Raw genomic sequence first — 21,386 nt, forward strand, 5'->3', positions numbered from 1 at the left:
TTACCAGGCTTCCAAAATTTCTTTTTTTTTTTTTTTTTTACTTTGGTAGCAAAGTTAAAATAGGAGTAAAGAAGTTTAGTTCAGATTCAAACAAAACTAAAATACTTGGGCTTTCACCCCCCATCACAACAAAACATCATTTCCATCTTGTTTTTTTAGGAGATTGAGGAGGGGATGGGGGGGAAAGTAATTTTGCTCCTTTAAAGCAAAGCAATGGCAAGAAAAGGTAAACTGGAGCATAATTCACAATTCCGGAGTTGGAGCATTCATCCCAGTTAACGAATATTTGATTCTTTCTCTGCCCAAGAACACCTGAAGCCACATTTGTACGTCAGCAGAACCATGACCTAGTAAATACCTGCTGAGTGAGACAGAAAATTACAGCTATTAGGTAAACCAGTTTCTGAACTGATACAAGATACGTTATCAACACCAGCATGTTTGCTTCTAACAATGTCTTGTACTCACCCTTAAGGGTTAAACATACTAGAAATTTCAGTAGGGGAGCATTTTTCCTACCCTGAACAAAATGAAGTCCCCTTTATCACCTGATCTAAATCCATTTTAAATGCTCACTTCATTTAACAATAGCAGCAGGGTAACATGCTCCTTTGGTCAGTGAGACCCTCCAGCTGAAACCCACTATACAAGGACCTAACTTAGTGGCTTTATTCCTTATGTTTTATTCATATGCTCCATATATTGACTCAGAACATCCCTATGATCCTAAACTAGCCTACCCTGAAAGCATCAAATCCCTGTTCAAACAGAGCAATAACACTCATCATAACATCAGTAAGGTTTGATGTCATCCCCACAGCAGTTGTTTTGCATATTGAGCAAAAAGAGATAAGACAGATCGACCTGGTAAAAGCTTCAGTAAGTTTCCCCCCATTAGCAACCAAACCGAGGGTTACTAGGCACAAACCTTGTTACTACAAGAAATTGACCTCCCTCTTTTCTCTTGCTTCTAATGATCCTGCCACAGCAATCTTGCTGAGGAGGTCAAGCAATTTTCTAACCCCCCTGTTGTGCTGCTACATTTTAGAAGTGTTCTACTTCAAGAGGATCACAGCTATAGGGCTGCTCTATTTCCCTTTGAGATTTGCCCAATTGTAACAGGATATACAGTAAGCACAGTATAGTGACCTGGATGGTGGATTTGTGCACACACAGCACAGCACAGCACACCTGGGGGTTCTCATACTAATTCTCTGATGGAAGTCAGGGCTGACACAAACCTTAACCAAAAGGTCTTCAAATGACATCTGGCCTCTATTTCAATGCCAAAAAGAGGGAGTCAGGGTAAAAGCCTGCTGACACATGGTGGTCCTAAGCAAACTGGACTGCCCAAGACACACACACACACAAATTAAAAAGCCTGGAGATGCTGGTACCAGTTGAATTGGCTTCATCTTTCCTCGTCACGTTGCTGTCAGACAAGTAACTGCTGGAGGTGGCACTGACTCATCAGCACTGCCTCACAGCATTCCTTATTGAAGCAAAGCCACAGTCTCATGGGCAGCAGATCTGATGACGGAAGACTGAGCTTTCAGTCATCTAGGTAGGAGTGAGAACCCACATCACTGTGGTCTCAAACGCCTTCAACAAACACAAGAACCACCTTCTTCCTAAAATTGTGTAAATCAACAGTGAAACAAGAAAAACTTTGCATATTGCAAGCGGAAAAAAAAAAAGGAGAACAGAACCCAATTTTTAGATGTTAATCTGTGTCTCAGAGCATTTAAAATCCTAGTCACAACATAGACATTCCAAGTGACCTTGAGATTCTTAAACTCAATGACAACAATGACAACTCAAAGACAACAATGCTACCATAACTTAAAAATAAGGTGCACTGACGTTTCTGGTTACTAAGGCTACGTAAATAGCCTTAGGCTATGTAAACAGGCTGGATAAGCAGAACCTTCTCCACTTACCACCCCTGATGCTGGGGAGAGGTGTCTCTCCCGCTGATTCCTCAGAATCCAAGGCATCCAGTGCAGCTGATCTTACTTGCACACAGTCAGCAGCAGAGGGAGCTGTTGCTGCCTTTTCAGCAGTTCTTTTCGCTGCCATCTTCTGCGCAAAGATGCTTTTTCTTCCAGATCCCACCTTTACCTACGAATAGGGAAGCCACGTGTCACCACTTTCCTCTGCAGGCTGCCCCAGCCACTAACAAGTATATAGATCTGATCCTAAACACACCCTCAAATAAGATTTCGGGACATGACTCAGAGAAACTGCTGATCCACCTGGCCTTTTCTGTGATTGTGCTATTCTTTTTTAAACACAGTTTAATGTTAGGACAGAGAGACAAAAATATGCATGTTTTCGGTAGCTAGAGAAGGAAGATGATTAATTATTAAGTGAATTCAAGGACGGCAAGTGCACCTAAAATATCACCAAACACAACAGTTCCAGTTTTCCTGCTGTTTGGAAGGTCGGCATAGCTGAATACTTTGGATTTCTGAGGATAAATGGGGCTGTACTTCACTGTGCTCACCACAGGCTTGGAACAGACTTCTTATAAGGTTATTAGAGAGCAGCAGGGTGAAGAGATTTACGCAATAAGAAATAGGTAAATGGTGCTAAATAATCCTGACTAATTTACTGTGCTGCTTGTCCAGGTGATGGAAGGGCACAGCTCTGAACAGCCTTGCACAGGAAATCCAAAGCAAACTAAGCAAAAAATCTCTTGCACGTACCCAGTCCAGAGAAGAAACTCAAAAGGCAGTCTGAACATTGGGTAGCTGCTTTGTGCACTCCTGTATCAGGTAAACAGAACTGGTACTTTAAAAAGTATCACCTCTGTCTTTTCAAAAAAGTTGTCCTTCAAAACAAGCTACCTCCTCAAACCAACCACAGCTATCAATCACATACCAATTTCCAGCATCTGACTCCCACTCAGCTAGCAGCTCTTGCTACTACAGCAACAACCAATAATAGCAGCCACGGCTTCCAGTTTTACAGCCTCAGAAAAAAAATATGTCAAAATCCAAAAAGCTGCAAAAGATAATCCTTACAACCATATTCAAATGTTGTGCTAGGAGAATTAAGGTGCAACTTCAATAAGAACAGACTTAATCAAACCTGGTGGACAAATTAACAGATTGTTCCTCAGAGAAAAACAAGCAGAACAGGATCAATTCTATTACAGCAGTGCAGATTTGATCCACCTTACTGAAGTTAGCTGAAGGGGGGTGCCTTTTTCCTAACCCAAAAGGATTCCAACATTATTTACCTGCAGGGTTTGGAGTGCCTACTTGATGGCAACTTGGAAGAAAAACTCTCTCCTACACTAAGATGGCAATACCAGTGATATGTTGAGCTAACTCATGATCTCCAGCAAACCAAGTCAATTATTTTGAGCCTTACCAAGCCTCGTCAAGCATTAAGCTTTACTGTGGAGAAATTTTAATTTTTAATGAAGGTAGCATAAAATGTCTGATCCCAATCTTACCTCACTTTTTATCTCGGAGCGGTGAAATGACCTTGGAAATGGGTCTCCCGTGGGCACTGGCATGGTCACTGCTGCTGCACTGGTGTCTCGTTCCTGAAGAAAAAAATTCAAACCATGTAGAAACCCTTGCAACAGCCAGATATGTTTGCATCATTTAGCTGAGAACAGACTCAAAATCTCTCAGCTCTGCAGTTCACATCATCATCAGGCTCAGAACACCTTGTGCTTATTTAGAGCCAAAGTAAGCTATTTTCCAAAAGGCTAGGCTGCCAAACTCCACTCAAACATCACTCAAAGAATTAGATAAAGGAAACCTTTAACATCCCCCTCAGAGTCCAGAAATTCATCCAAATCCATGCTACAGAACATGCCTGCATGCAAGCAGTGTGACCTGTAGGCAGTTTGGGCTGGAAAGCAGATTTGAATCCATATTTAACTGACAGCAAAAATACACCCAAAGAGCTTTTTCTTTCAAGGTGTTCCAGAACACTGGTCTACAGTGCTGCTTCATTACACTGTAGAAATAAAAAGCAGCAGAGCCCTTCATCCCTGTTTAGTTTACAGCATTCAGAAAAAAAAACACTAGATCATCACAAGAAAAAAGACATACAATAATTTTGCTTAAGACTGCTGTAATGTGTTGATCATGACTCTCCAGTGTGTCCTCCGGATCTTCATCCTCAAAGTGGACAGAAGCATTTTTGATCTTGGACTTTTTTGGAGGAGCTGGAGTTAGAGCTGGGAGAATATCAGGAAAACCTAGGGAGGAGAAGTAATAAGAAAAAAAAAAAAACAGTCAAGTTACTTATATAACCACTGTGCATTAGGTACAGACCAAGGCTGCCTAATAGCACCTATTACTGCTCTGATGAGAAATAAAGATGAGGAAGCAATAAGACAATTACGAGTCTTCTGTTTTTGACTTTGCACTGAGTAGCAAAGAGAAACATGCTCAAGAATTTTATTATTTATGTATTGGCACAAGATCTTTTCAAAGAGTTCCATAAGCAAGAGAGGGTACTGAGATCTGACTGCAAGCACTAAGGCAAGAAGCAAAGCCATACAGAAACAGATACTATCCTTGCAGGTTGTGTTCAGGCACTGGAAAGCATATTTCCACTGCCAGCTGTAACAGTGGGGGATTTGTATGATCGTGAAAAAGTCAAAGCATTCTTTTCATTTGCTATGAATAGATCATATCTCCTCTATCTGGAACTAAAAACTACAAGATTTAAATTGTTGCTTTTTAAAAAGCACCTCGAGCTTCTGAGATTATCAAGCACATGACAAAAGTTACTACTGATGTAGAAAACAAAAGCAAGCCAGATCTGCTGGCTGAAAGTTGGAGCTGTTAGCAGAGCTAAAATTCAAAGATGCTGAGAACAGGGTCTGGATGGATGGCAAAATAAGCAGTGAGTGTCCAATTGGTACAAATCACAGAAAACACTCTTGCTAGCAAGGTACCAGAGACAGCTGATAAATGTGGACAAAGGCAACAAAGGTGGTTCTACTGGATGCTAGTAACATCGGACAAGGGCATTTTCCAACAAGGCTAAGAATGAAAAATACTTCAAGGAGGACACAAATGCAGGACAAAAGCAACATTGGGTTGAGAGGGAGGTGAAAGACAAGCAGTGAGGAACATGAAAGGAACAGAGAATCTTAGTAATTCAGAGAAGCTCAGAAGAGAATTTACCATCCAACATGACTACATCCTTGCTGTCCTGTAGCGGGGGTCTCTCAGCATCTATGCTCCCTTCCTCCCCCTTCCTCTTATCTGCTTTCTTCACAATCTTCACTGCAGGTGAAGCTCTGGCTGCCAGGAACTGGTTTTGAAAGTGCAGCAGGTCTGCCTCAGACTCCCCAGGTTTTGGTCTTGACAACATCCTGCCTTCTTGCTCTTGCAGTCTAGTCCTATGTGCTGTTCACATAGAACCTATTGAAGACAATGAAAACTGGTTACAGAACCGGATTGCCTGGAATTAGGATGAGGACAGCATGGGAAAACTGTTCATTTTTGCCCCATTCTGAAGTTCCTGTACATAATATAGCCATCCTACTTCAGGATCACCCCAGGACACAACTAGATGAACCAGAGTCCCAGAAAAACTGCTGCCTCGTTCTTCATTGCTGAGCAACACACTGCTAGACAAGCCAACACCTGGTCTACCAGTCCACTGGGAGCAGAATGGCATCCATCCAGCAAAAATCCAGCCAAAAAGTGCATCACTGACAGAATGCCAACAACTTGTCCTTGGATTTGCAAAGCCAGGGCAGCACCTGGTCCATGACAAGAGATTTGCCTTAGTCCATTATCGATATCAACCAAGAAATCAGAGACACAGTATCACAAAAATGCCCCTCTTCCAGGATAATATCTTCTCTGGATCCTAGCCCTACCATCCCTGTCAGGGTGCAAGAGCCTGCCCACACGGACAGGGACAACACATTCACTGACTCTGTTTGCTCTCCTTCTCACTCAAATCTCCCAAGTCAAAAACGTTTTTCTTCCTGACATGGTTCTCCTGCTTTAGTTCTGTCTCACTCTTTCACCATCTGCTTATTGGTAGAAGCCATGCTACTTCCAACCATCTTCATTCACTGCCCAGAACAGTTTGGGGAGATTTATAAAGACTTTTATCTCTGTGTACAAGAGAACTTACCGGGAAGACAACTATTCCATCTCCCATCTACTGGACAGGAAAATATTTCTAACTATTACTCCCACCTCTTACTCCCTTGGCCTGGGACCACCAATCCATTTCACACAGGCAACAAGTAGAGTGTTTGCAAATACATTACACACGAATTGAATCACTGAGCAGCAATAACGCTGCAGATCTGACACCCTCCAACACTTGCTACGTTGAAACAATTTGTACCTATTTGATCTCTTCCACTTGCAAAACCCCATCAGGACTCAGTGATGACTTATTGTGAAGATGGAAAGGAAGGTGGATATGGATTTTTAAAGGCACAGTTATCTGCCATATGGACAGGCTGCACGCATGAGAAAGTGCAAAGCTTGGAAGTGAATCTCTCTCAACCTCAGACCAAAACAAAGTGCAATCATTGGGCAGGCACAGCCACTGCCCTGAAGCCAATGTCTGGTCTTATGCTATTCATATCCAACTGGACTGTAAAACACGTGGGGAGCTACCTTGTGGGAAAGATGCTAACAGAAACAAGAATTCCTTCCTGCAGCATTTATGAGCTACACGTGCAACTGTTATACTCCTTTCAGGGATCTCGCTCTTCACCAAGGTTGGTTAGCTGTGATGTTGCTGGTTCTAAGAGAACAAAGGCAGACAGGAAGTTTTACATTTGGTTGGTGCTTTTAGTCAAGGCATTAGTGTAAAACCACCAACCACTGGATTTGCAGGGGTTGCAACGTTCCCAGGGACTCTCCATTCACTTCAGTACTTCATGACTGAGGAAACAGACCACTCCAGCCAATGCCAACGTCACCAGCTATTTGCTCCATTTCAGAGATCTCAAAACACTGACATTTATGGAAGCTGTCAGCTCAAGAGGCCCAGAACGACAGCTCCCGTGTACACCAAACCCACATATGGCACAAGCAGCAACGAGGGGAACTTCCCTGAACCCTCTCAACAATAAAACCCTTCCCCATCACACAGGGAAAACGCCCAATTTCTCTAACAGTGTGGTCAAGGACATTGATGCAACACGGCCACCTGCAAAAGCTACTGCAGGGCAGGAAGGGCAGGGAGCACCCTTCTGCAGTGCCTTACTACTGTCAGAGAAGGACTTCACACAAGAACACCTGGGATCTCACTGCGGCTCTCCCTGAGGCTGAGAAGGCAGAAACACTCCCTTTCAGCCCACCCCTTGCTGCACTGCAAAAATTGCAACTTCTGCAGACAGCTCCCTTTTTCTGTGCATACTCCGAGCAGAAGCACACACCTACTTGCTGGTTATTTATGGAGCTTTCTGCCACAACGGGGCTCCCACAGCCACACTTCAGTTGCTTGGACTCTCTTTGACATGCACAAGCAGCACCACACACACCCAACACCAAGTGTTCCATGCCCTGTCATCACAGGCTTCAAAGCCCAAAAGAGGAGGATGCCAGGATTAGCAGACACAAACCACCCAGCTAGAAGCAAAGTGTGCTGCTAATCCTTCTGCAGCAAGCCTCCTCCACACAGCGCTGTACAGAAACTTCTCCAAGTCTCTGTCGATTAGAAAAAGTTAATTAAAAAAATACAGGAGGCCTTGAGAACTGCCTTCCTTTCGCTGCGAAACTGGCAGGCACAACAAGCCAACTAAGCAGCCAATGTCTAACAAGGTTGGATGTTATTCCAGAAAACCTTCCCTCAAAGTCATGGCTTAAATACGCATGGGACTTGCAGACAGACAGAATGGAGCAAAAATACTTTGCGTTCTAATGGTACCTTTTTCCATGCCCCCTGGAAGCCATCTAAGCACATCAGCAACACTGCCCTGGCCGTCGGAAGGAGTAATTCTCACCCACCAGAGCTCACAGAAAACACGCAGCAGAAACAACAAACTCCTGACGATCAGCACTGACCCCAGCATCCTGCACTCTGGTTACCTCCCATCTAGCAACTCTCTACTTAAAAACTCACCATACACAATCTGTTTGCCAAGAGGGACCACCAGCCAGCCAGCATGTGCAACCCAGAGAGGATTTTGTCCTAGGAAAACATGTAAGATTCAAGCACAGCATTTGAGCAAACTACCTATCCACTCCTGTGCAAGCTTTTTACAGTTTCCATCAGGTTACAAAAAACTGTATTTTCTTGATATGATCTATACTGTTAGGCTTTTTAATTTCTTCTAGCCCGTCTGCATTTACAATGTATTTTTCTTCTGCAGCAGCAGAGCCTGACAGCCCAAGGGAGTCACCTGCATTACAACAACATCTATGAACTAGACACAGTCAAAAGAGAAAAGACAGCAAGTACAGGGAGAAGCAAAGAATCATCTCCTAATGATAATGTCATTTCTGACCCCTGAGGAAGGTTTTTTACCGATCCTCAAGTCTACAACTTTGCACTCTTTTGATAAAGTTATCAGATTTGGCTGAGAGAAGAATACAAGGTCCTGCTGTCACAAAAAACCTCTTTCTTCATATCTTGTTGGTTGAGGTAAGAAGTCAAAAGGAGAAGCAGAGAGCCACATCTCAGTCTCTCCTGGGCAGCTCAGCAGCCAGTGAAAAGGTACAGTTTCCCCACTCTAGCAGTAAACAAAAGTCTCACTGAGGATTACTGGCTCCTTTGCAAAATGATGATGTGCATGCTCTGCTGTCATGAAAACCCTTTCTGCACACAATATCGTAATGAGTAACAATCTGAAACACCCAGACTTCACGACACAAGTAGCAAGTTTTAGCTGCTATGGGGAAGGCAGATACCTGTAAAGACACTCGTCCCAGAAGGAACACCCCAGTCCAAAGAGTCAACAGTGCAAAAAATCCTCCTCAAAGAGGCTCCGCATCTCAGGCTGGTCCCGTAAGGTTCGGTGACTGTGACTCTACCTGACGGGCATATATCGTGTGCATGCACACAGCACCCTGGCTCCAGAAACGCCGCTGTGCCCAGCCTGCCTCAAGACCCTCTGCAATAAACAGGCACCATCACAGCACAAAATAAAACGAAAAGCAACAAGCTGCTATTAACACACTAAAGACGTGATGCGTCCCGGCGCTCCCACTGCCTTCACAGGGCTTTCCCAAAACAGTCTGACTCGAAGTCTTAAATCCGCAGACGGAGACTCGGCCAGGCGAGGCTCCTCTGACGGGAGGAGGGAAGGAAAGAGGGAGGAGAGACCCAGCAGAACAGGCCCCGCAGCATCTCTATGCACGGGGGGCACGGCCGCTGGCCCGGAGGGCCGCGGCTCCTGTAGCCGCGCTCCTCTTTACACGAGAGTAAAGGCGAAGCGCTGGGGCCCCGCGGGCTGCACCGAGCGAGGCGAGGCTCAGCCCGGCCCGGGGGACCCCGCGGGACGGGGAGGCCCCGCCGCTCACCTGCGCCGGAACCGCGCCGCTCTCGCCAGCACTTCCGCCCAGCCCCGCCGCGGCTACTTCCGCCCGGCCTTCGTCACTTCCGCCCGCTCTCGCCCCAAGCCAGCGGTCCCCGCGGGGCTGCGTGGGGAGATTCCCGGCGCGGATCCGGCCCTGGGCTTGTGCAGCCCAAGGGCGGCTAAGTCTGCCGTTTGGTGCGGGCTGCCGGAGGCTCCCAGAGGGGAGTCCCGCCGCTGAACTGCCCCTGCGAGTTCGCCCTGGGCTTGTGTAGCCCAAGGGCGGCTTCTCCCGCGCGTTTTCCTTAGGGCCACCTGCATCCAATAGCGAGCGTGTGCATACACAGAAACACATTCATGTAAACGCAGGAGCTGTGCCTTGTCAGTATGAGAGGGTGTTGACGTGCCCGACACTGCAGGTGTTTCAGGAGAGCAGACACAAAGCTCTAGGAACACGGATGTAGTTTATTATTCATGTCTGAGCACTCGTTTGTTATACGCGCCAAGCTTTATTACAAACTACTGGAAAGCTGTTGGAACTTGCAGCAGCTTTGATTTTAACGTTGGTCACTGACTGTAGTGCTCAGTTGCCTTTCAGCCTTTTGACAGAACCACAGAATCCCACGATGGGTCAGGTTGGAAGGGACCACAGTGCTGCTCTAACCTCCCTGCTCAAGCAGGGTCATCCCAGAGCGCATTGCACAGGATTGTGTCCAGGATTGTGTCCAGACGGTTCCTGAATATCCCCAGTGAGGGAGACTCGGCACCCTCTCTGGGCAACCCGTTCCAGTGCTCAGTCACCTGCACAGTAAAGAAATCCTTCCTCATGGTCAGGTCAAACTCCCTGTGGTTCAGTTTCTGCCCATTGCCAATTGTCCTATTGCTTGGCACCACTGAGCAGAGCCTGGCTCTGTCATCTGACACCCTCCCTGCAGACACTGACAGACATTGGTGAGATGAATAGAGCTGAGACATTGGTGAGATGAATTCTCTGAACACGAGAACAAGGCACAAATTCTTACAGGGGCTTGGACTGGACCAGGTAGGCCCATGGCTGGGGAGACTCACCACAAGTGCCCTGATGCTTTAGGAAATGAAGCACTTTTCCACTGCTCTTTTTTATCTCTTCAGAAAACTAGAATACTGTGGCAAAATTACAGCCAGAAACAAGTATTATCCCTTATGAACACTGAAAGCACTTAAATCTATAGATTTCTGTTCATCTTCACACTGGACAAGAGAGCACCACTGATTTAACAACAGGCTTCGGCAGATGCAGTGGTGCAAATAGAGGGTCTCTCTTTCACACTGAGGCTTTGCTGGAGCTGAATTATGAATGATTTCCCTTGAATCCCATGAACACCTTTCAGTTCTCATGCTTAGACAGAAGGGCAGAGAGGCCTTGGCATTGGTTGTGTTGCAACATGTTTGGGTTAACCAAGGGTCTGTTCAGACTGACAGCCACTTGAGGTTGAGCTACTCTGACTCCAGGGAATTTAACAACTACTTGTAAGGTCACTTTGACCTTACTAATGTTTGGTATGGACATGGTGTAAATGAATTCAGTGAAACAAGAAACCCTGAAGGTGTACAGGATATTTGATTCTACGTGTCTCTGAGTCAATTCACTAAACCAGACAGTCTGAGTCATGAAAGGCCCTGTTTGAGTTATCGTTCTTTGGAGTGGTCCACCCATCTTTTCCTCCCAAACCCAGGAGAGATGTCTATGGAGACATAATGAATTGCTAGCTGAATTTTGCTTTGCTTGAGTAGTCCTCTGATTGTAATCATAAAAAACATTAAGTTTGTCCCTTGCTCTCTGCTGAAGCCAGCCTGTACCTTTCTGTCACACTTCTCATGGAAATGGGCAGCACTGAACTCTGCAAAACTAACACGTGTTACTTGAGCTACATCTCACCTAAAACTACTCTGAGGGTTAAACAGACAGAACTGGTCAGCACCCACTGACAGTAATCCTATCCTGTGTGTGGGTGGCGTTCAAGCCCAACAGCCATACGTTTTTCCTCCCTGGTTTTCTCACACAGGCTGCACAGCTTCTGTGGCCACACACAGTGTCTCTTAGCATGCAGGTGAAATGAGGAAATAATCTTTTTTGCCAGAAAGACATAATATATACTCAGAATATATTCAGTTTTAATTACCACAAGACAGGAATGCTTCCCATCAAAACTCCCCAGAGTTTTATGTCTCTTTTCTTCATTCCATTAATTATTTACCTTCAGTTTTAATAATACAGTTAAAGGCACTATATATAGCTTATGCTCTATCAATAAATCATGCTCGTGTGTCTTCATATTTATCCTATAAATTATAAGTACCAACATACTTGCATGATCTGCTAAGCAATTCTGGCAAAGAAATTCCCACCAGAGCATCGCTAAGAGCCTTTGGAGGTGAACTCAAACATTCCTCACTCAGCAAGAGCTTTTTTATGTCATTTTTTTCCTTTACGAAAAGTTGTCAGTCAAAAGTTGTCAAACCCTTTACGAGGTTGTCAGTCTTCTCAGAAGTCCCAACAATCTCCTTCATCCTCTTCTTATAGCTTGCCACAAGCAAACAGTTTCACGTGACCTTCTGACCTTTCATCAAACCCAAAAATCCACAAAATATCATAAGGGCAACATGTACATGCTATTTTCCCCATCCCGTAAGTCCAAGGCACTTTAGTAGCAATGTGATCCACGATCCGGGCTCAGTCCATCAAACTATTCCTTCGGTTGCATTGCTTGAAATAGTTCTCCCGTTTGTTCAGCAACCTCCTTCATCTTCTGACGTGCTTCTTCCATGGTGGTGGCAGCGTTATGAACAGTGACACAGCATTCTCCATCCGTTAGGTTTAGCATCCCGCATACTCCGTGCTCTTTCAACAACACCATATCCAGGGCTAATCGATTCTGCAAAGCCATTTTTGGTACCTGTTGGGCCTGCAAATTCAGTTTCCCATAGGCACGTTCGGTCCAATTGCTCAACACATGGATTTGCCTAGTTAAGTTCTCCAAAACATATTGATGCCGTTGATTAACTCCACTGGGCACAAAAAACAATTCTAAGTCTAAAGCAACGTTTTGTCCCCAGGTATAATAGTCAGGGACTTGAATCCCCTCAATCCACCCTTTTGCATCTACTGGATTGCGGATTTCTCTCTGCACCTTTTTGTTACAATAAAGTGTATAATTGAATGTTTTAGATGGACACATGGTAGGAAACCCAATAGTACACTGGAGTCCAGCCATATCATACATGTTCAAGTGGGAATACATTTTCCCATCTGAACATGCCCATACTGTTCCCCTTGGAGCTGGATATTTGGCTTGTGAACACTGATACAGGTCACCTCGGGGAACTTCCTGTGCTTCAGTACTTGAATTCAAGACCCTTCTTGGGTCAGGGCCATGTGTAACGGGAATACCGCAGGATAGTGCTGTCTCCGAATTTTCGTAAGACCCATTGCATCGGGTGTCTCGATTTAGATAGCCATAGTTGGGATAACCCCAACACGTACACATGTCCCGGATAAAAGTTCTCAGCTCCGAGATATACCAAGTTTCTATCGGCTCACCTGCACCAGTGGTACAATCTAATATACGGGAACAATTCAGAAAGGAAGTCTCTGATTTACTTTGGATGATGCTTCTAGTGTTCCTCACTTTCCAGCAGATGCTCTCTCCATTAGGTAGTGTGATCTGCTGGTCCTTACAGTCCGATTTCCCCACTTCCCATTCCACTATTTCCCCTGTGGGGGCCCTGGAGGCCCATTGTAGGGGAGATATGGGGTCAAAGATTTGTTTCAGAGACCAAGCCCACTCATAATTTGTTTGGTTAACTTGGTGTGGGGTTCCTGGGTTACTGGGGATCTGTATACACCATCCTGCATCCCAATGTAAATTGTACTCATGTTCGAAAAACCCACCCTCAGCAGGAGAATCCCACCATGGTATCACCGTGCAAGGGATAGAAGTGACATTTTGCAATGTCTCAGTAGGGTTAGTGTCTAATGATCGATAACATGTCTGATTCCATAAATGGTTCCAGGTAGAGTTGTGTGGGAGGTGGTAAAAGGCTTTCTTGTATTCTACCCATGTCCCATTTGCAGCCCATTGTTGTCCTTCCTTCTGGTCTAGGAAGGGGGACTCAACCATTCCCCAGGTAACATTTCCTCCTGTTTTTTTAAGGTTATCTAGTTCTCTTGTTAATATTTCTGAAAAATTTAACCAAATCATCATAAATCTAAGCCCCTCTGATGCAGAGTTGGGGAGGTTAATACATATTCCTTGATTTGTGTGGTTCCAAATATGCATAAACCCTTGTATCAACTCCCAAGCTAAATTTGGCTGAGTATCCTCATTCTCAATCAATTGAGACAAAATTGTACACCCATAAAATAGGAATAAAAACTTTTCCCACACCATTTTTCTCTAGTAAAAAGGCAAAATAGGCTTAGTAAAATCAAACTAAAAATACACAAAATGGTCCATCCACTCAACAGTTGAAAGTGTAGGTCCAGCAGTGGATTTCAGATAATCTGTAAAACATATAAGTGCATAAAACCAAAACATGATTAAAAGGAGGGAACCATCAGTAACCAACCATACACAGAGGTTAAGTGGCTTTTTTAAGGTCAGAGGTACCACTCCTACTCTTGGTAATTCTACTAAAACCAGCTGTTCTGGGTAATGAGGAGGATTTGTAGGGTCTTTGGCTTCTTTTGTCCCAGGAAGTATGGGCAGGGATTGAAGACAAAAGGCTGAGTCATGGGCACTCCTTAACTCCCCACCCAACTGTGATCAACCAGGTTCATGAGGTTTCAGGGCCCTCTTCAAGAGCCCATTGGTGCATTCAATTCCATTTGCCTGGAAGTAGTATGGGGTGTGAAAGATCCACTGGATTCCCTCATCCTGTGCCCACTCTTGAACCACCCTGACAGTAAAGTGACTACTGTTGTCAGATTGGAGGTATTTGGGTCATGGCAAATAACTAATCCACAGCTTCAGTCCCTTTACAGTGCTGTACCCCAGTTGCTTGTGCTACTGCCTCAGCTTGAGTGAGCCCTGACATTACTTCCACCCCAATGACAACATACTGCTTTCCCTCTGACTTCAAGAAAGGCTCTAGATAGTCCACCTGCCAGGTCACCCAGAGGCCTTTTCTGTGTCATAAGTGAAGGGGAGCCTCCTGCAAGGAGTGTTGTTTCTCTAGTTGGGTACAACACTGGCCACATGCTGAGATGACTGTTACACAGTTCCCGAGTGGCAGGCCACCCTTTGCTACCAGCTCCCTTAAAAAGATCCTTAACTCCTGAATGGCCTCCCTTTACATGTAACCTCTGTAACAGATGCTCTCCCTTTACTGCCATACCTGCCACACAGGTCAGTTAATCTACCTGATTATTCAGGAGGTGATCCCTCTTCTGGTGAGTAGCAATCCATCCCACCAAGAGACTTCTGCTTAGCTGTGTTTAGGATGTCGTCCCACTTCTCTTGCTGGCACACTGGGAACCCGACTGACCTCCCACGGCTTTGTTCGCAAAACAGGAGCCATCCAGTGCACCCCTTAAAAGCAGCATAGGAGTCCGTATAAATAAACACTTGTTTTTAGTTTCAGCCTCTCTAAAAACCACACTGCGCATGGCTACCAGTTTTCCCATCTGAGCATTTCCTTCTCCCTTCATCACAATTCAGCTTGCTCGAAAAACACACAGGGCTCCCCCTCAGCATCTTCCTCTCCTTTGGAGGATGCATCAGTGAACCATACATTTTTCAGGTGGGGCTCAAATTGCGAGATCAGTTTTATATATGATGGGGGAAGCTCCTGGCCCAGTTGATTGCCAGGTGGTTCTTGTATTTGGAGCACTTAATGTGCTCCCTCCTCTATCTGAAGCACATGGCACTAATGATATAATTGCACATACCAGTGCCCCAACCCTGGCAGTGTTCAAAGCCAGGTTGTATAAGGCCTTGAGAAACCTGGTCTAGTGGGAGGTGTCCCTGTACATAGCAGGGGTGGTTGGGATTAGATGACTTTAAGGTCCATTCCAACCCTTTAACATTCTATGATTCTATGATTTTATGAAGTGGATCTGTCAGATGTATTGGACCTAAAGCCTGATATCTGATATAACCCAGCCTCAAAGATTAACAATTGTAGGCCTTCTTCACAGATCCTCTGGTATGTTAAATCATAAAGGGCACTTACCATGATTGAGAAATTTGGGATATGTTTTCTCCAAAATACCACCTGAACAGGCAACACTGTAACTCCTTCTTTCCAGGCATTTTAACTTGTTCAAGGATAGTCAAGGTTTCAGGGAGAATACACACCATTCCTCCCCTCCACCATATACCCAGGAACTTCACCTTGGCAGGTTAGAGGTTGCAGCTTTTCTGCTTGAATTTGGAACCCTAAATTTTCCAGTGAGTAATTATTTGATCTCTTCCACTTGCAAAAGCCCATCAGGACTTAGTGATGACTTATTGTGAAGATGGAAAGTGGATATGGATTTTTAAAGGCACAGTTATCTGCCATATGGACAGGCTGCACACATGAGAAAGTGCAAAGCTTGGAAGTGAATCTCTCTCAACCTCAGACCAAAACAAAGTGCAATCATTGGGCAGGCACAGCCACTGCCCTGAAGCCAATGTCTGGTCTTATGCTATTCATATCCAACTGGACTGTAAAACACGTGGGGAGCTACCTTGTGGGAAAGATGCTAACAGAAACAAGAATTCCTTCCTGCAGCATTTATGAGCTACACGTGCAACTGTTATACTCCTTTCAGGGATCTCGCTCTTCACCAAGGTTGGTTAGCTGTGATGTTGCTGGTTCTAAGAGAACAAAGGCAGACAGGAAGTTTTACATTTGGTTGGTGCTTTTAGTCAAGGCATTAGTGTAAAACCACCAACCACTGGATTTGCAGGGGTTGCAACGTTCCCAGGGACTCTCCATTCACTTCAGTACTTCATGACTGAGGAAACAGACCACTCCAGCCAATGCCAACGTCACCAGCTATTTGCTCCATTTCAGAGATCTCAAAACACTGACATTTATGGAAGCTGTCAGCTCAAGAGGCCCAGAACGACAGCTCCCATGTACACCAAACCCACATATGGCACAAGCAGCAACGAGGGGAACTTCCCTGAACCCTCTCAACAATAAAACCCTTCCCCATCACACAGGGAAAACGCCCAATTTCTCTAACAGTGTGGTCAAGGACATTGATGCAACACGGCCACCTGCAAAAGCTACTGCAGGGCAGGAAGGGCAGGGAGCACCCTTCTGCAGTGCCTTACTACTGTCAGAGAAGGACTTCACACAAGAACACCTGGGATCTCACTGCGGCTCTCCCTGAGGCTGAGAAGGCAGAAACACTCCCTTTCAGCCCACCTCCCTTGCTGCACTGCAAAAATTGCAACTTCTGCAGACAGCTCCCTTTTTCTGTGCATACTCCGAGCAGAAGCACACACCTACTTGCTGGTTATTTATGGAGCTTTCTGCCACAACGGGGCTCCCACAGCCACACTTCAGTTGCTTGGACTCTCTTTGACATGCACAAGCAGCACCACACACACCCAACACCAAGTGTTCCATGCCCTGTCATCACAGGCTTCAAAGCCCAAAAGAGGAGGATGCCAGGATTAACAGACAAACCCCCAGCTAGAAGCAAAGTGTGCTGCTAATCCTTCTGCAGCAAGCCTCCTCCACACAGCCCTGTACAGAAACTTCTCCAAGTCTCTGTCGATTAGAAAAAGTTAATTAAAAAAATACAGGAGGCCTTGAGAACTGCCTTCCTTTCGCTGCGAAACTGGCAGGCACAACAAGCCAACTAAGCAGCCAATGTCTAACAAGGTTGGATGTTATTCCAGAAAACCTTCCCTCAAAGTCATGGCTTAAATACGCATGGGACTTGCAGACAGACAGAATGGAGCAAAAATACTTTGCGTTCTAATGGTACCTTTTTCCATGCCCCCTGGAAGCCATCTAAGCACATCAGCAACACTGCCCTGGCCGTCGGAAGGAGTAATTCTCACCCACCAGAGCTCACAGAAAACACACAGCAGAAACAACAAACTCCTGACAATCAGCACTGACCCCAGCATCCTGCACTCTGGTTACCTCCCATCTAGCAACTCTCTACTTAAAAACTCACCATACACAATCTGTTTGCCAAGAGGGACCACCAGCCAGCCAGCATGTGCAACCCAGAGAGGATTTTGTCCTAGGAAAACATGCAAGGGATAAGAAACGCTGTCAAAGGACCACACAGACCTTTACACTCCACAACATAGTGACTGTTATGTGCACACATTATCATTCGCTGTTGCACACCCTGTCTGTACCAAAAGTCTCAATAAATAGCTTTCTGTCACACTCTGGACTTCCCACGGATACTGTTTGAAAAGCCCACCAGTGCTGCAGGAAGTTTCACGAGCGCACTTGGGACCAGAGGTCTAAGCTTGACTGGAAGAAAACAAGAAAGCACAGAAAGTAATAAAGGTACGGACTGCTTCAAGGGTCAAGATGCACCTCTGAATGAACCAACTTCAGGTCCAGCATGAGCCTGAGAAGGAAGGTCAGTCAGGACAGGGAGCGACCCCAATCACCAACTAAGGCAGCACCAGTGGGTCAGAGAGAACGGCGTTTACTTTACATAGAAATGCAGGTCCGCAGTACTCTTCCAGTGCTTTCCAGAAGCAGCATTTAAGCCTCTGAAGTAGATCCTGCCAGCCTCTGACGCCGCTCCCGCAGCTCGGCCGCCGCTCACCTGCGCCGGAACCGCGCCGCTCTCGCCAGCACTTCCGCCCTGCTCCACGGCAGCTTCTTCCACCTCGTGCGTCACTTCCGCCCGCCCTCGTCCCGAGCGCTGCCTCCGGCTGGGAATGGAATTGAACGAATTGGGTTTTCATTTCATTTTTTATGAGTTAATCAGGGCCCTGTTTCCCTGACACTGCGGCTAAGTCTCCCGTTTGGTGCGGGCTGCCGGAGGCTCCCAGAGGGGAGTCCCGCCGCTGAACTGCCCCTGCGAGTTCGCCCTGGGCTTGTGTAGCCCAAGGGCGGCTTCTCCCGCGCGTTTTCCTTAGGTCTCCATACGGGCCACCTGCATCCAATAGCGAGCGTGTGCATACACAGAAACACATTCATGTAAACGCAGGAGCTGTGCCTTGTCAGTATGAGAGGGTGTTGACGTGCCCGACACTGCAGGTGTTTCAGGAGAGCAGACACAAAGCTCTAGGAACACGGATGTAATTTATTATTCATGTCTGAGCACTCGTTTGTTATACGCGCCAAGCTTTATTACAAACTACTGGAAGCTGTTGGAACTTGCAGCAGCTTTGATTTTAAACGTTGGTCACTGACTGTAGTGCTCAGTTGCCTTTCAGCCTTTTGACAGAACCACAGAATCCCACGATGGGTCAGGTTGGAAGGGACCACAGTGCTGCTCTAACCTCCCTGCTCAGCAGGGTCATCCCAGAGGCGCATTGCACAGGATTGTGTCCAGGATTGTGTCCAGACGGTTCCTGAATATCCCCAGTGAGGGAGACTCGGCACCCTCTCTGGGCAACCCGTTCCAGTGCTCAGTCACCTGCACAGTAAAGAATCCTTCCTCATGGTCAGGTCAAACTCCCTGTGGTTCAGTTTCTGCCCATTGCCATTGTCCTATTGCTCGGCACCATTGAGCAAGCCTGGCTCTGTCATCTGACACCCTCCCTGCAGACACTGACAGACATTGGTGAGATGAATAGAGCTGAGACATTGGTGAGATGAATTCTCTGAACACGAGAACAAGGCACAAATTCTTACAGGGGCTTGGACTGGACCAGGTAGGCCCATGGCTGGGGAGACTCACCACAAGTGCCCTGATGCTTTAGGAAATGAAGCACTTTTCCACTGCTCTTTTTATCTCTCAGAAAACTAGAATACTGTGGCAAAATTACAGCCAGAAACAAGTATTATCCCTTATGAACACTGAAAGCACTTAAATCTATAGAAATTAAGATAGACCTTCATGTCTGCCAACAGCCAGGCTTAACCACAGTGTCAGGGAAATGGGACTGTGACTACCTTATAAAAAATTGATGTGAAAACTCCAATTTTTTAAATGCTGGGCAGAAAACATCTCCATGAGCCAAGAGTGACCATGATTCTAACCTTATGATCAGACATATTTTAACTACCTGAGTGCTTCTTTGATGCTGTCCTTCCAGACTGCAGTTCATCAGCCAGTGGAGCTCTGCTTTGCACTCCCTAAAGGAACAGGAATTACATTAAAGTCAAAATTAGTTCAGGAATAACAGTGACTGCTGAGAAATGTGGTGTCAAATTCTCCATTTCACTGAAAACAGCTGTTACCCTACCAGCGCCATCTGCCACTTGATATTGTCATTCCCAATTTATATTGGTTGGGATGCAAGAAGCACTTTGAAATTAATTACTCAAGTTTCTTGAAGTTAAACCTCACAAGCACAAGGTTTCTAAGTCTTTTGTCTGTGGAACACATGGCTACCAAGGTCTGGCTGACCAAAGTGGGAAGTTTAATTTGTCCTTTGGCACCTTGTTGCTTTCTGTGCTTTTGGGACACTGAAAGTCATGTAGGGCTGCTCCAAAATCTATTGAAATCAATGGATTGTGCCTCTGGTTGAACAAAAATGTGAAATCAAGGTTTTAGTTTTTGCACTGTTCATCTTCAGGCTGGACAAAAGATCACCACTGATTCCACAAAAGGGTTTGGCAGATGCAGTGGTGTGGATAGAAGGCCTCTCTCTCATGGTTCGAGGCTGAACTTAGAAGTTATTCTCTGTGGAACCCATGAACACAGCTGAGTTCTCCTGCCTGGACAGTGAGGCAGGGAGGCCTTGGCAATGGTTGCTGAAGCCAGTCTGTACCTTTCTGTCACACTTCTCACGGAAATGGGCAGCACTGAACTCTGCAAAACTAACACGTGTTACTTGAGCTATATCTCACCTAAAACTACTCTGAGGGTTAAACAGACGGAACTGGTCAGCACTCACTCAGTATTCCTATCCTGTGTGTGGGGTGGCGTTCAAGCCCAACAGCCATACGCATTTTTCCTCCCTGGTTTTTCTCACGCAGGCTGCACAGCTTCTGTGGCCACACACAGTGTCTCTTAGCATGCAGGTGAAATGAGGAAATAATCTTTTTTGCCAGAAAGACATAATATATACTCAGAATATATTCAGTTTTAATTACCACAAGACAGGAATGCTTCCCATCAAAACTCCCCAGAGTTTTATGTCTCTTTTCTTCATTCCATTAATTATTTACCTTCAGTTTTAATAATACAGTTAAAGGCACTATATATAGCTTATGCTCTATCAATAAATCATGCTCGTGTGTCTTCATATTTATCCTATAAATTATAAGTACCAACACATTTGCATGATCTGCTAAGCAATTCTGGCAAAGAAATTCCCACCAGAGCATCACTAAGAGCCTTTGGAGGTGAACTCAAACATTCCTCACTCAGCAAGAGCTTTTTTATGAGATTTTAAAAGATTGTCAGTCTTCTCACAAGCCCTAAAAATCTCCTTCATCCTCTTTTTCCCTAGCTCGCCACAGGCAAAAAGTTTCACGTGACTTTCTGGAACATGGTTTTGGTCTTCCACAGCATGAGAAGCATAAGAGCCTAGAACCAAATGCTTTCTCAGTGGATTATAACAGGGAAGAGGTCAAAACAACAAAGACAATATGGCAGTGGCCTTGGTATGATTAAAAAGCATAAATCTCTAAACATAACAGTATTATCTATGTTGCAGAGATGATAAATATTAGGATAAGTTGTCTAAAAAGCAGGTGACCACAGAAGAAGATAATCCTGGTGCTTTGTTGCCAGAAGACAGAAACTGAAGTTGAGAATGGAACAGCTGGAGAGCAGGGTGGTGGG

The 21,386-nt window shown here is 45.5% G+C and overlaps 2 protein-coding genes across 16 annotated transcripts in view; both read right to left on the bottom strand.

Annotated features, from left to right (window-relative positions):
* Positions 1-18,285, bottom strand: part of RPAP1 (RNA polymerase II associated protein 1) — a 49,253-nt gene extending 30,968 nt beyond the window's left edge. For 3 of the 8 annotated variants that reach the window (XR_004357543.1, XM_032690498.1, XM_032690492.1), the window contains exons 1-5: positions 9,481-9,523; positions 5,160-5,403; positions 4,074-4,222; positions 3,464-3,556; positions 1,941-2,121 (exon numbers count right to left, since the gene is read on the bottom strand). Coding sequence is in view for 7 of the 8 variants with exons in the window: in XM_032690498.1 (XP_032546389.1) it covers positions 1,941-2,121; positions 3,464-3,556; positions 4,074-4,222; positions 5,160-5,349 (613 nt within the window). In the remaining variant the exon portion in view is untranslated. Of the gene's footprint in view, positions 1-1,940; positions 2,122-3,463; positions 3,557-4,073; positions 4,223-5,159; positions 5,404-8,076; positions 8,823-8,864; positions 9,378-9,476; positions 9,524-18,252 lie in introns of those variants that run through there. The other 5 variants (XM_032690495.1, XM_032690497.1, XM_032690496.1 and 2 more) reach the window with 5 other exon arrangements.
* ERV3-1 (endogenous retrovirus group 3 member 1, envelope) lies at positions 11,972-18,303 on the bottom strand. 8 transcript variants are annotated; one of them, XM_032690500.1, is made up of 4 exons: positions 18,249-18,303; positions 17,634-17,702; positions 14,871-15,039; positions 11,972-14,012 (listed from the first exon to the last, which is right to left on the bottom strand). In XM_032690500.1, exon 4 carries the CDS (start codon positions 13,897-13,899, stop codon positions 12,196-12,198), a length of 1,704 nt encoding a protein of 567 aa, XP_032546391.1. In that variant the 5' UTR covers positions 13,900-14,012; positions 14,871-15,039; positions 17,634-17,702; positions 18,249-18,303; the 3' UTR covers positions 11,972-12,195. The 8 variants fall into 8 exon arrangements, with proteins under 8 accessions (XP_032546391.1, XP_032546392.1, XP_032546393.1 ...); XM_032690501.1 differs by lacking the exon at positions 18,249-18,303 and adding an exon at positions 18,135-18,248; XM_032690502.1 differs by lacking the exon at positions 18,249-18,303 and adding an exon at positions 18,130-18,242.
* Between the last annotated feature and the right edge of the window lie 3,083 nt (positions 18,304-21,386).

Source organism: Chiroxiphia lanceolata, chromosome 6 (assembly GCF_009829145.1).
Source record: "Chiroxiphia lanceolata isolate bChiLan1 chromosome 6, bChiLan1.pri, whole genome shotgun sequence".
NCBI classification, from domain to species: Eukaryota; Metazoa; Chordata; class Aves; order Passeriformes; family Pipridae; genus Chiroxiphia; species Chiroxiphia lanceolata.

Bases quoted from the DNA above. Each gene is read 5' to 3' on its own strand.
- ERV3-1 (XM_032690500.1), bottom strand. From the start codon at position 13,899: ATGGTGTGGGAAAAGTTTTTATTCCTATTTTATGGGTGTACAATTTTG.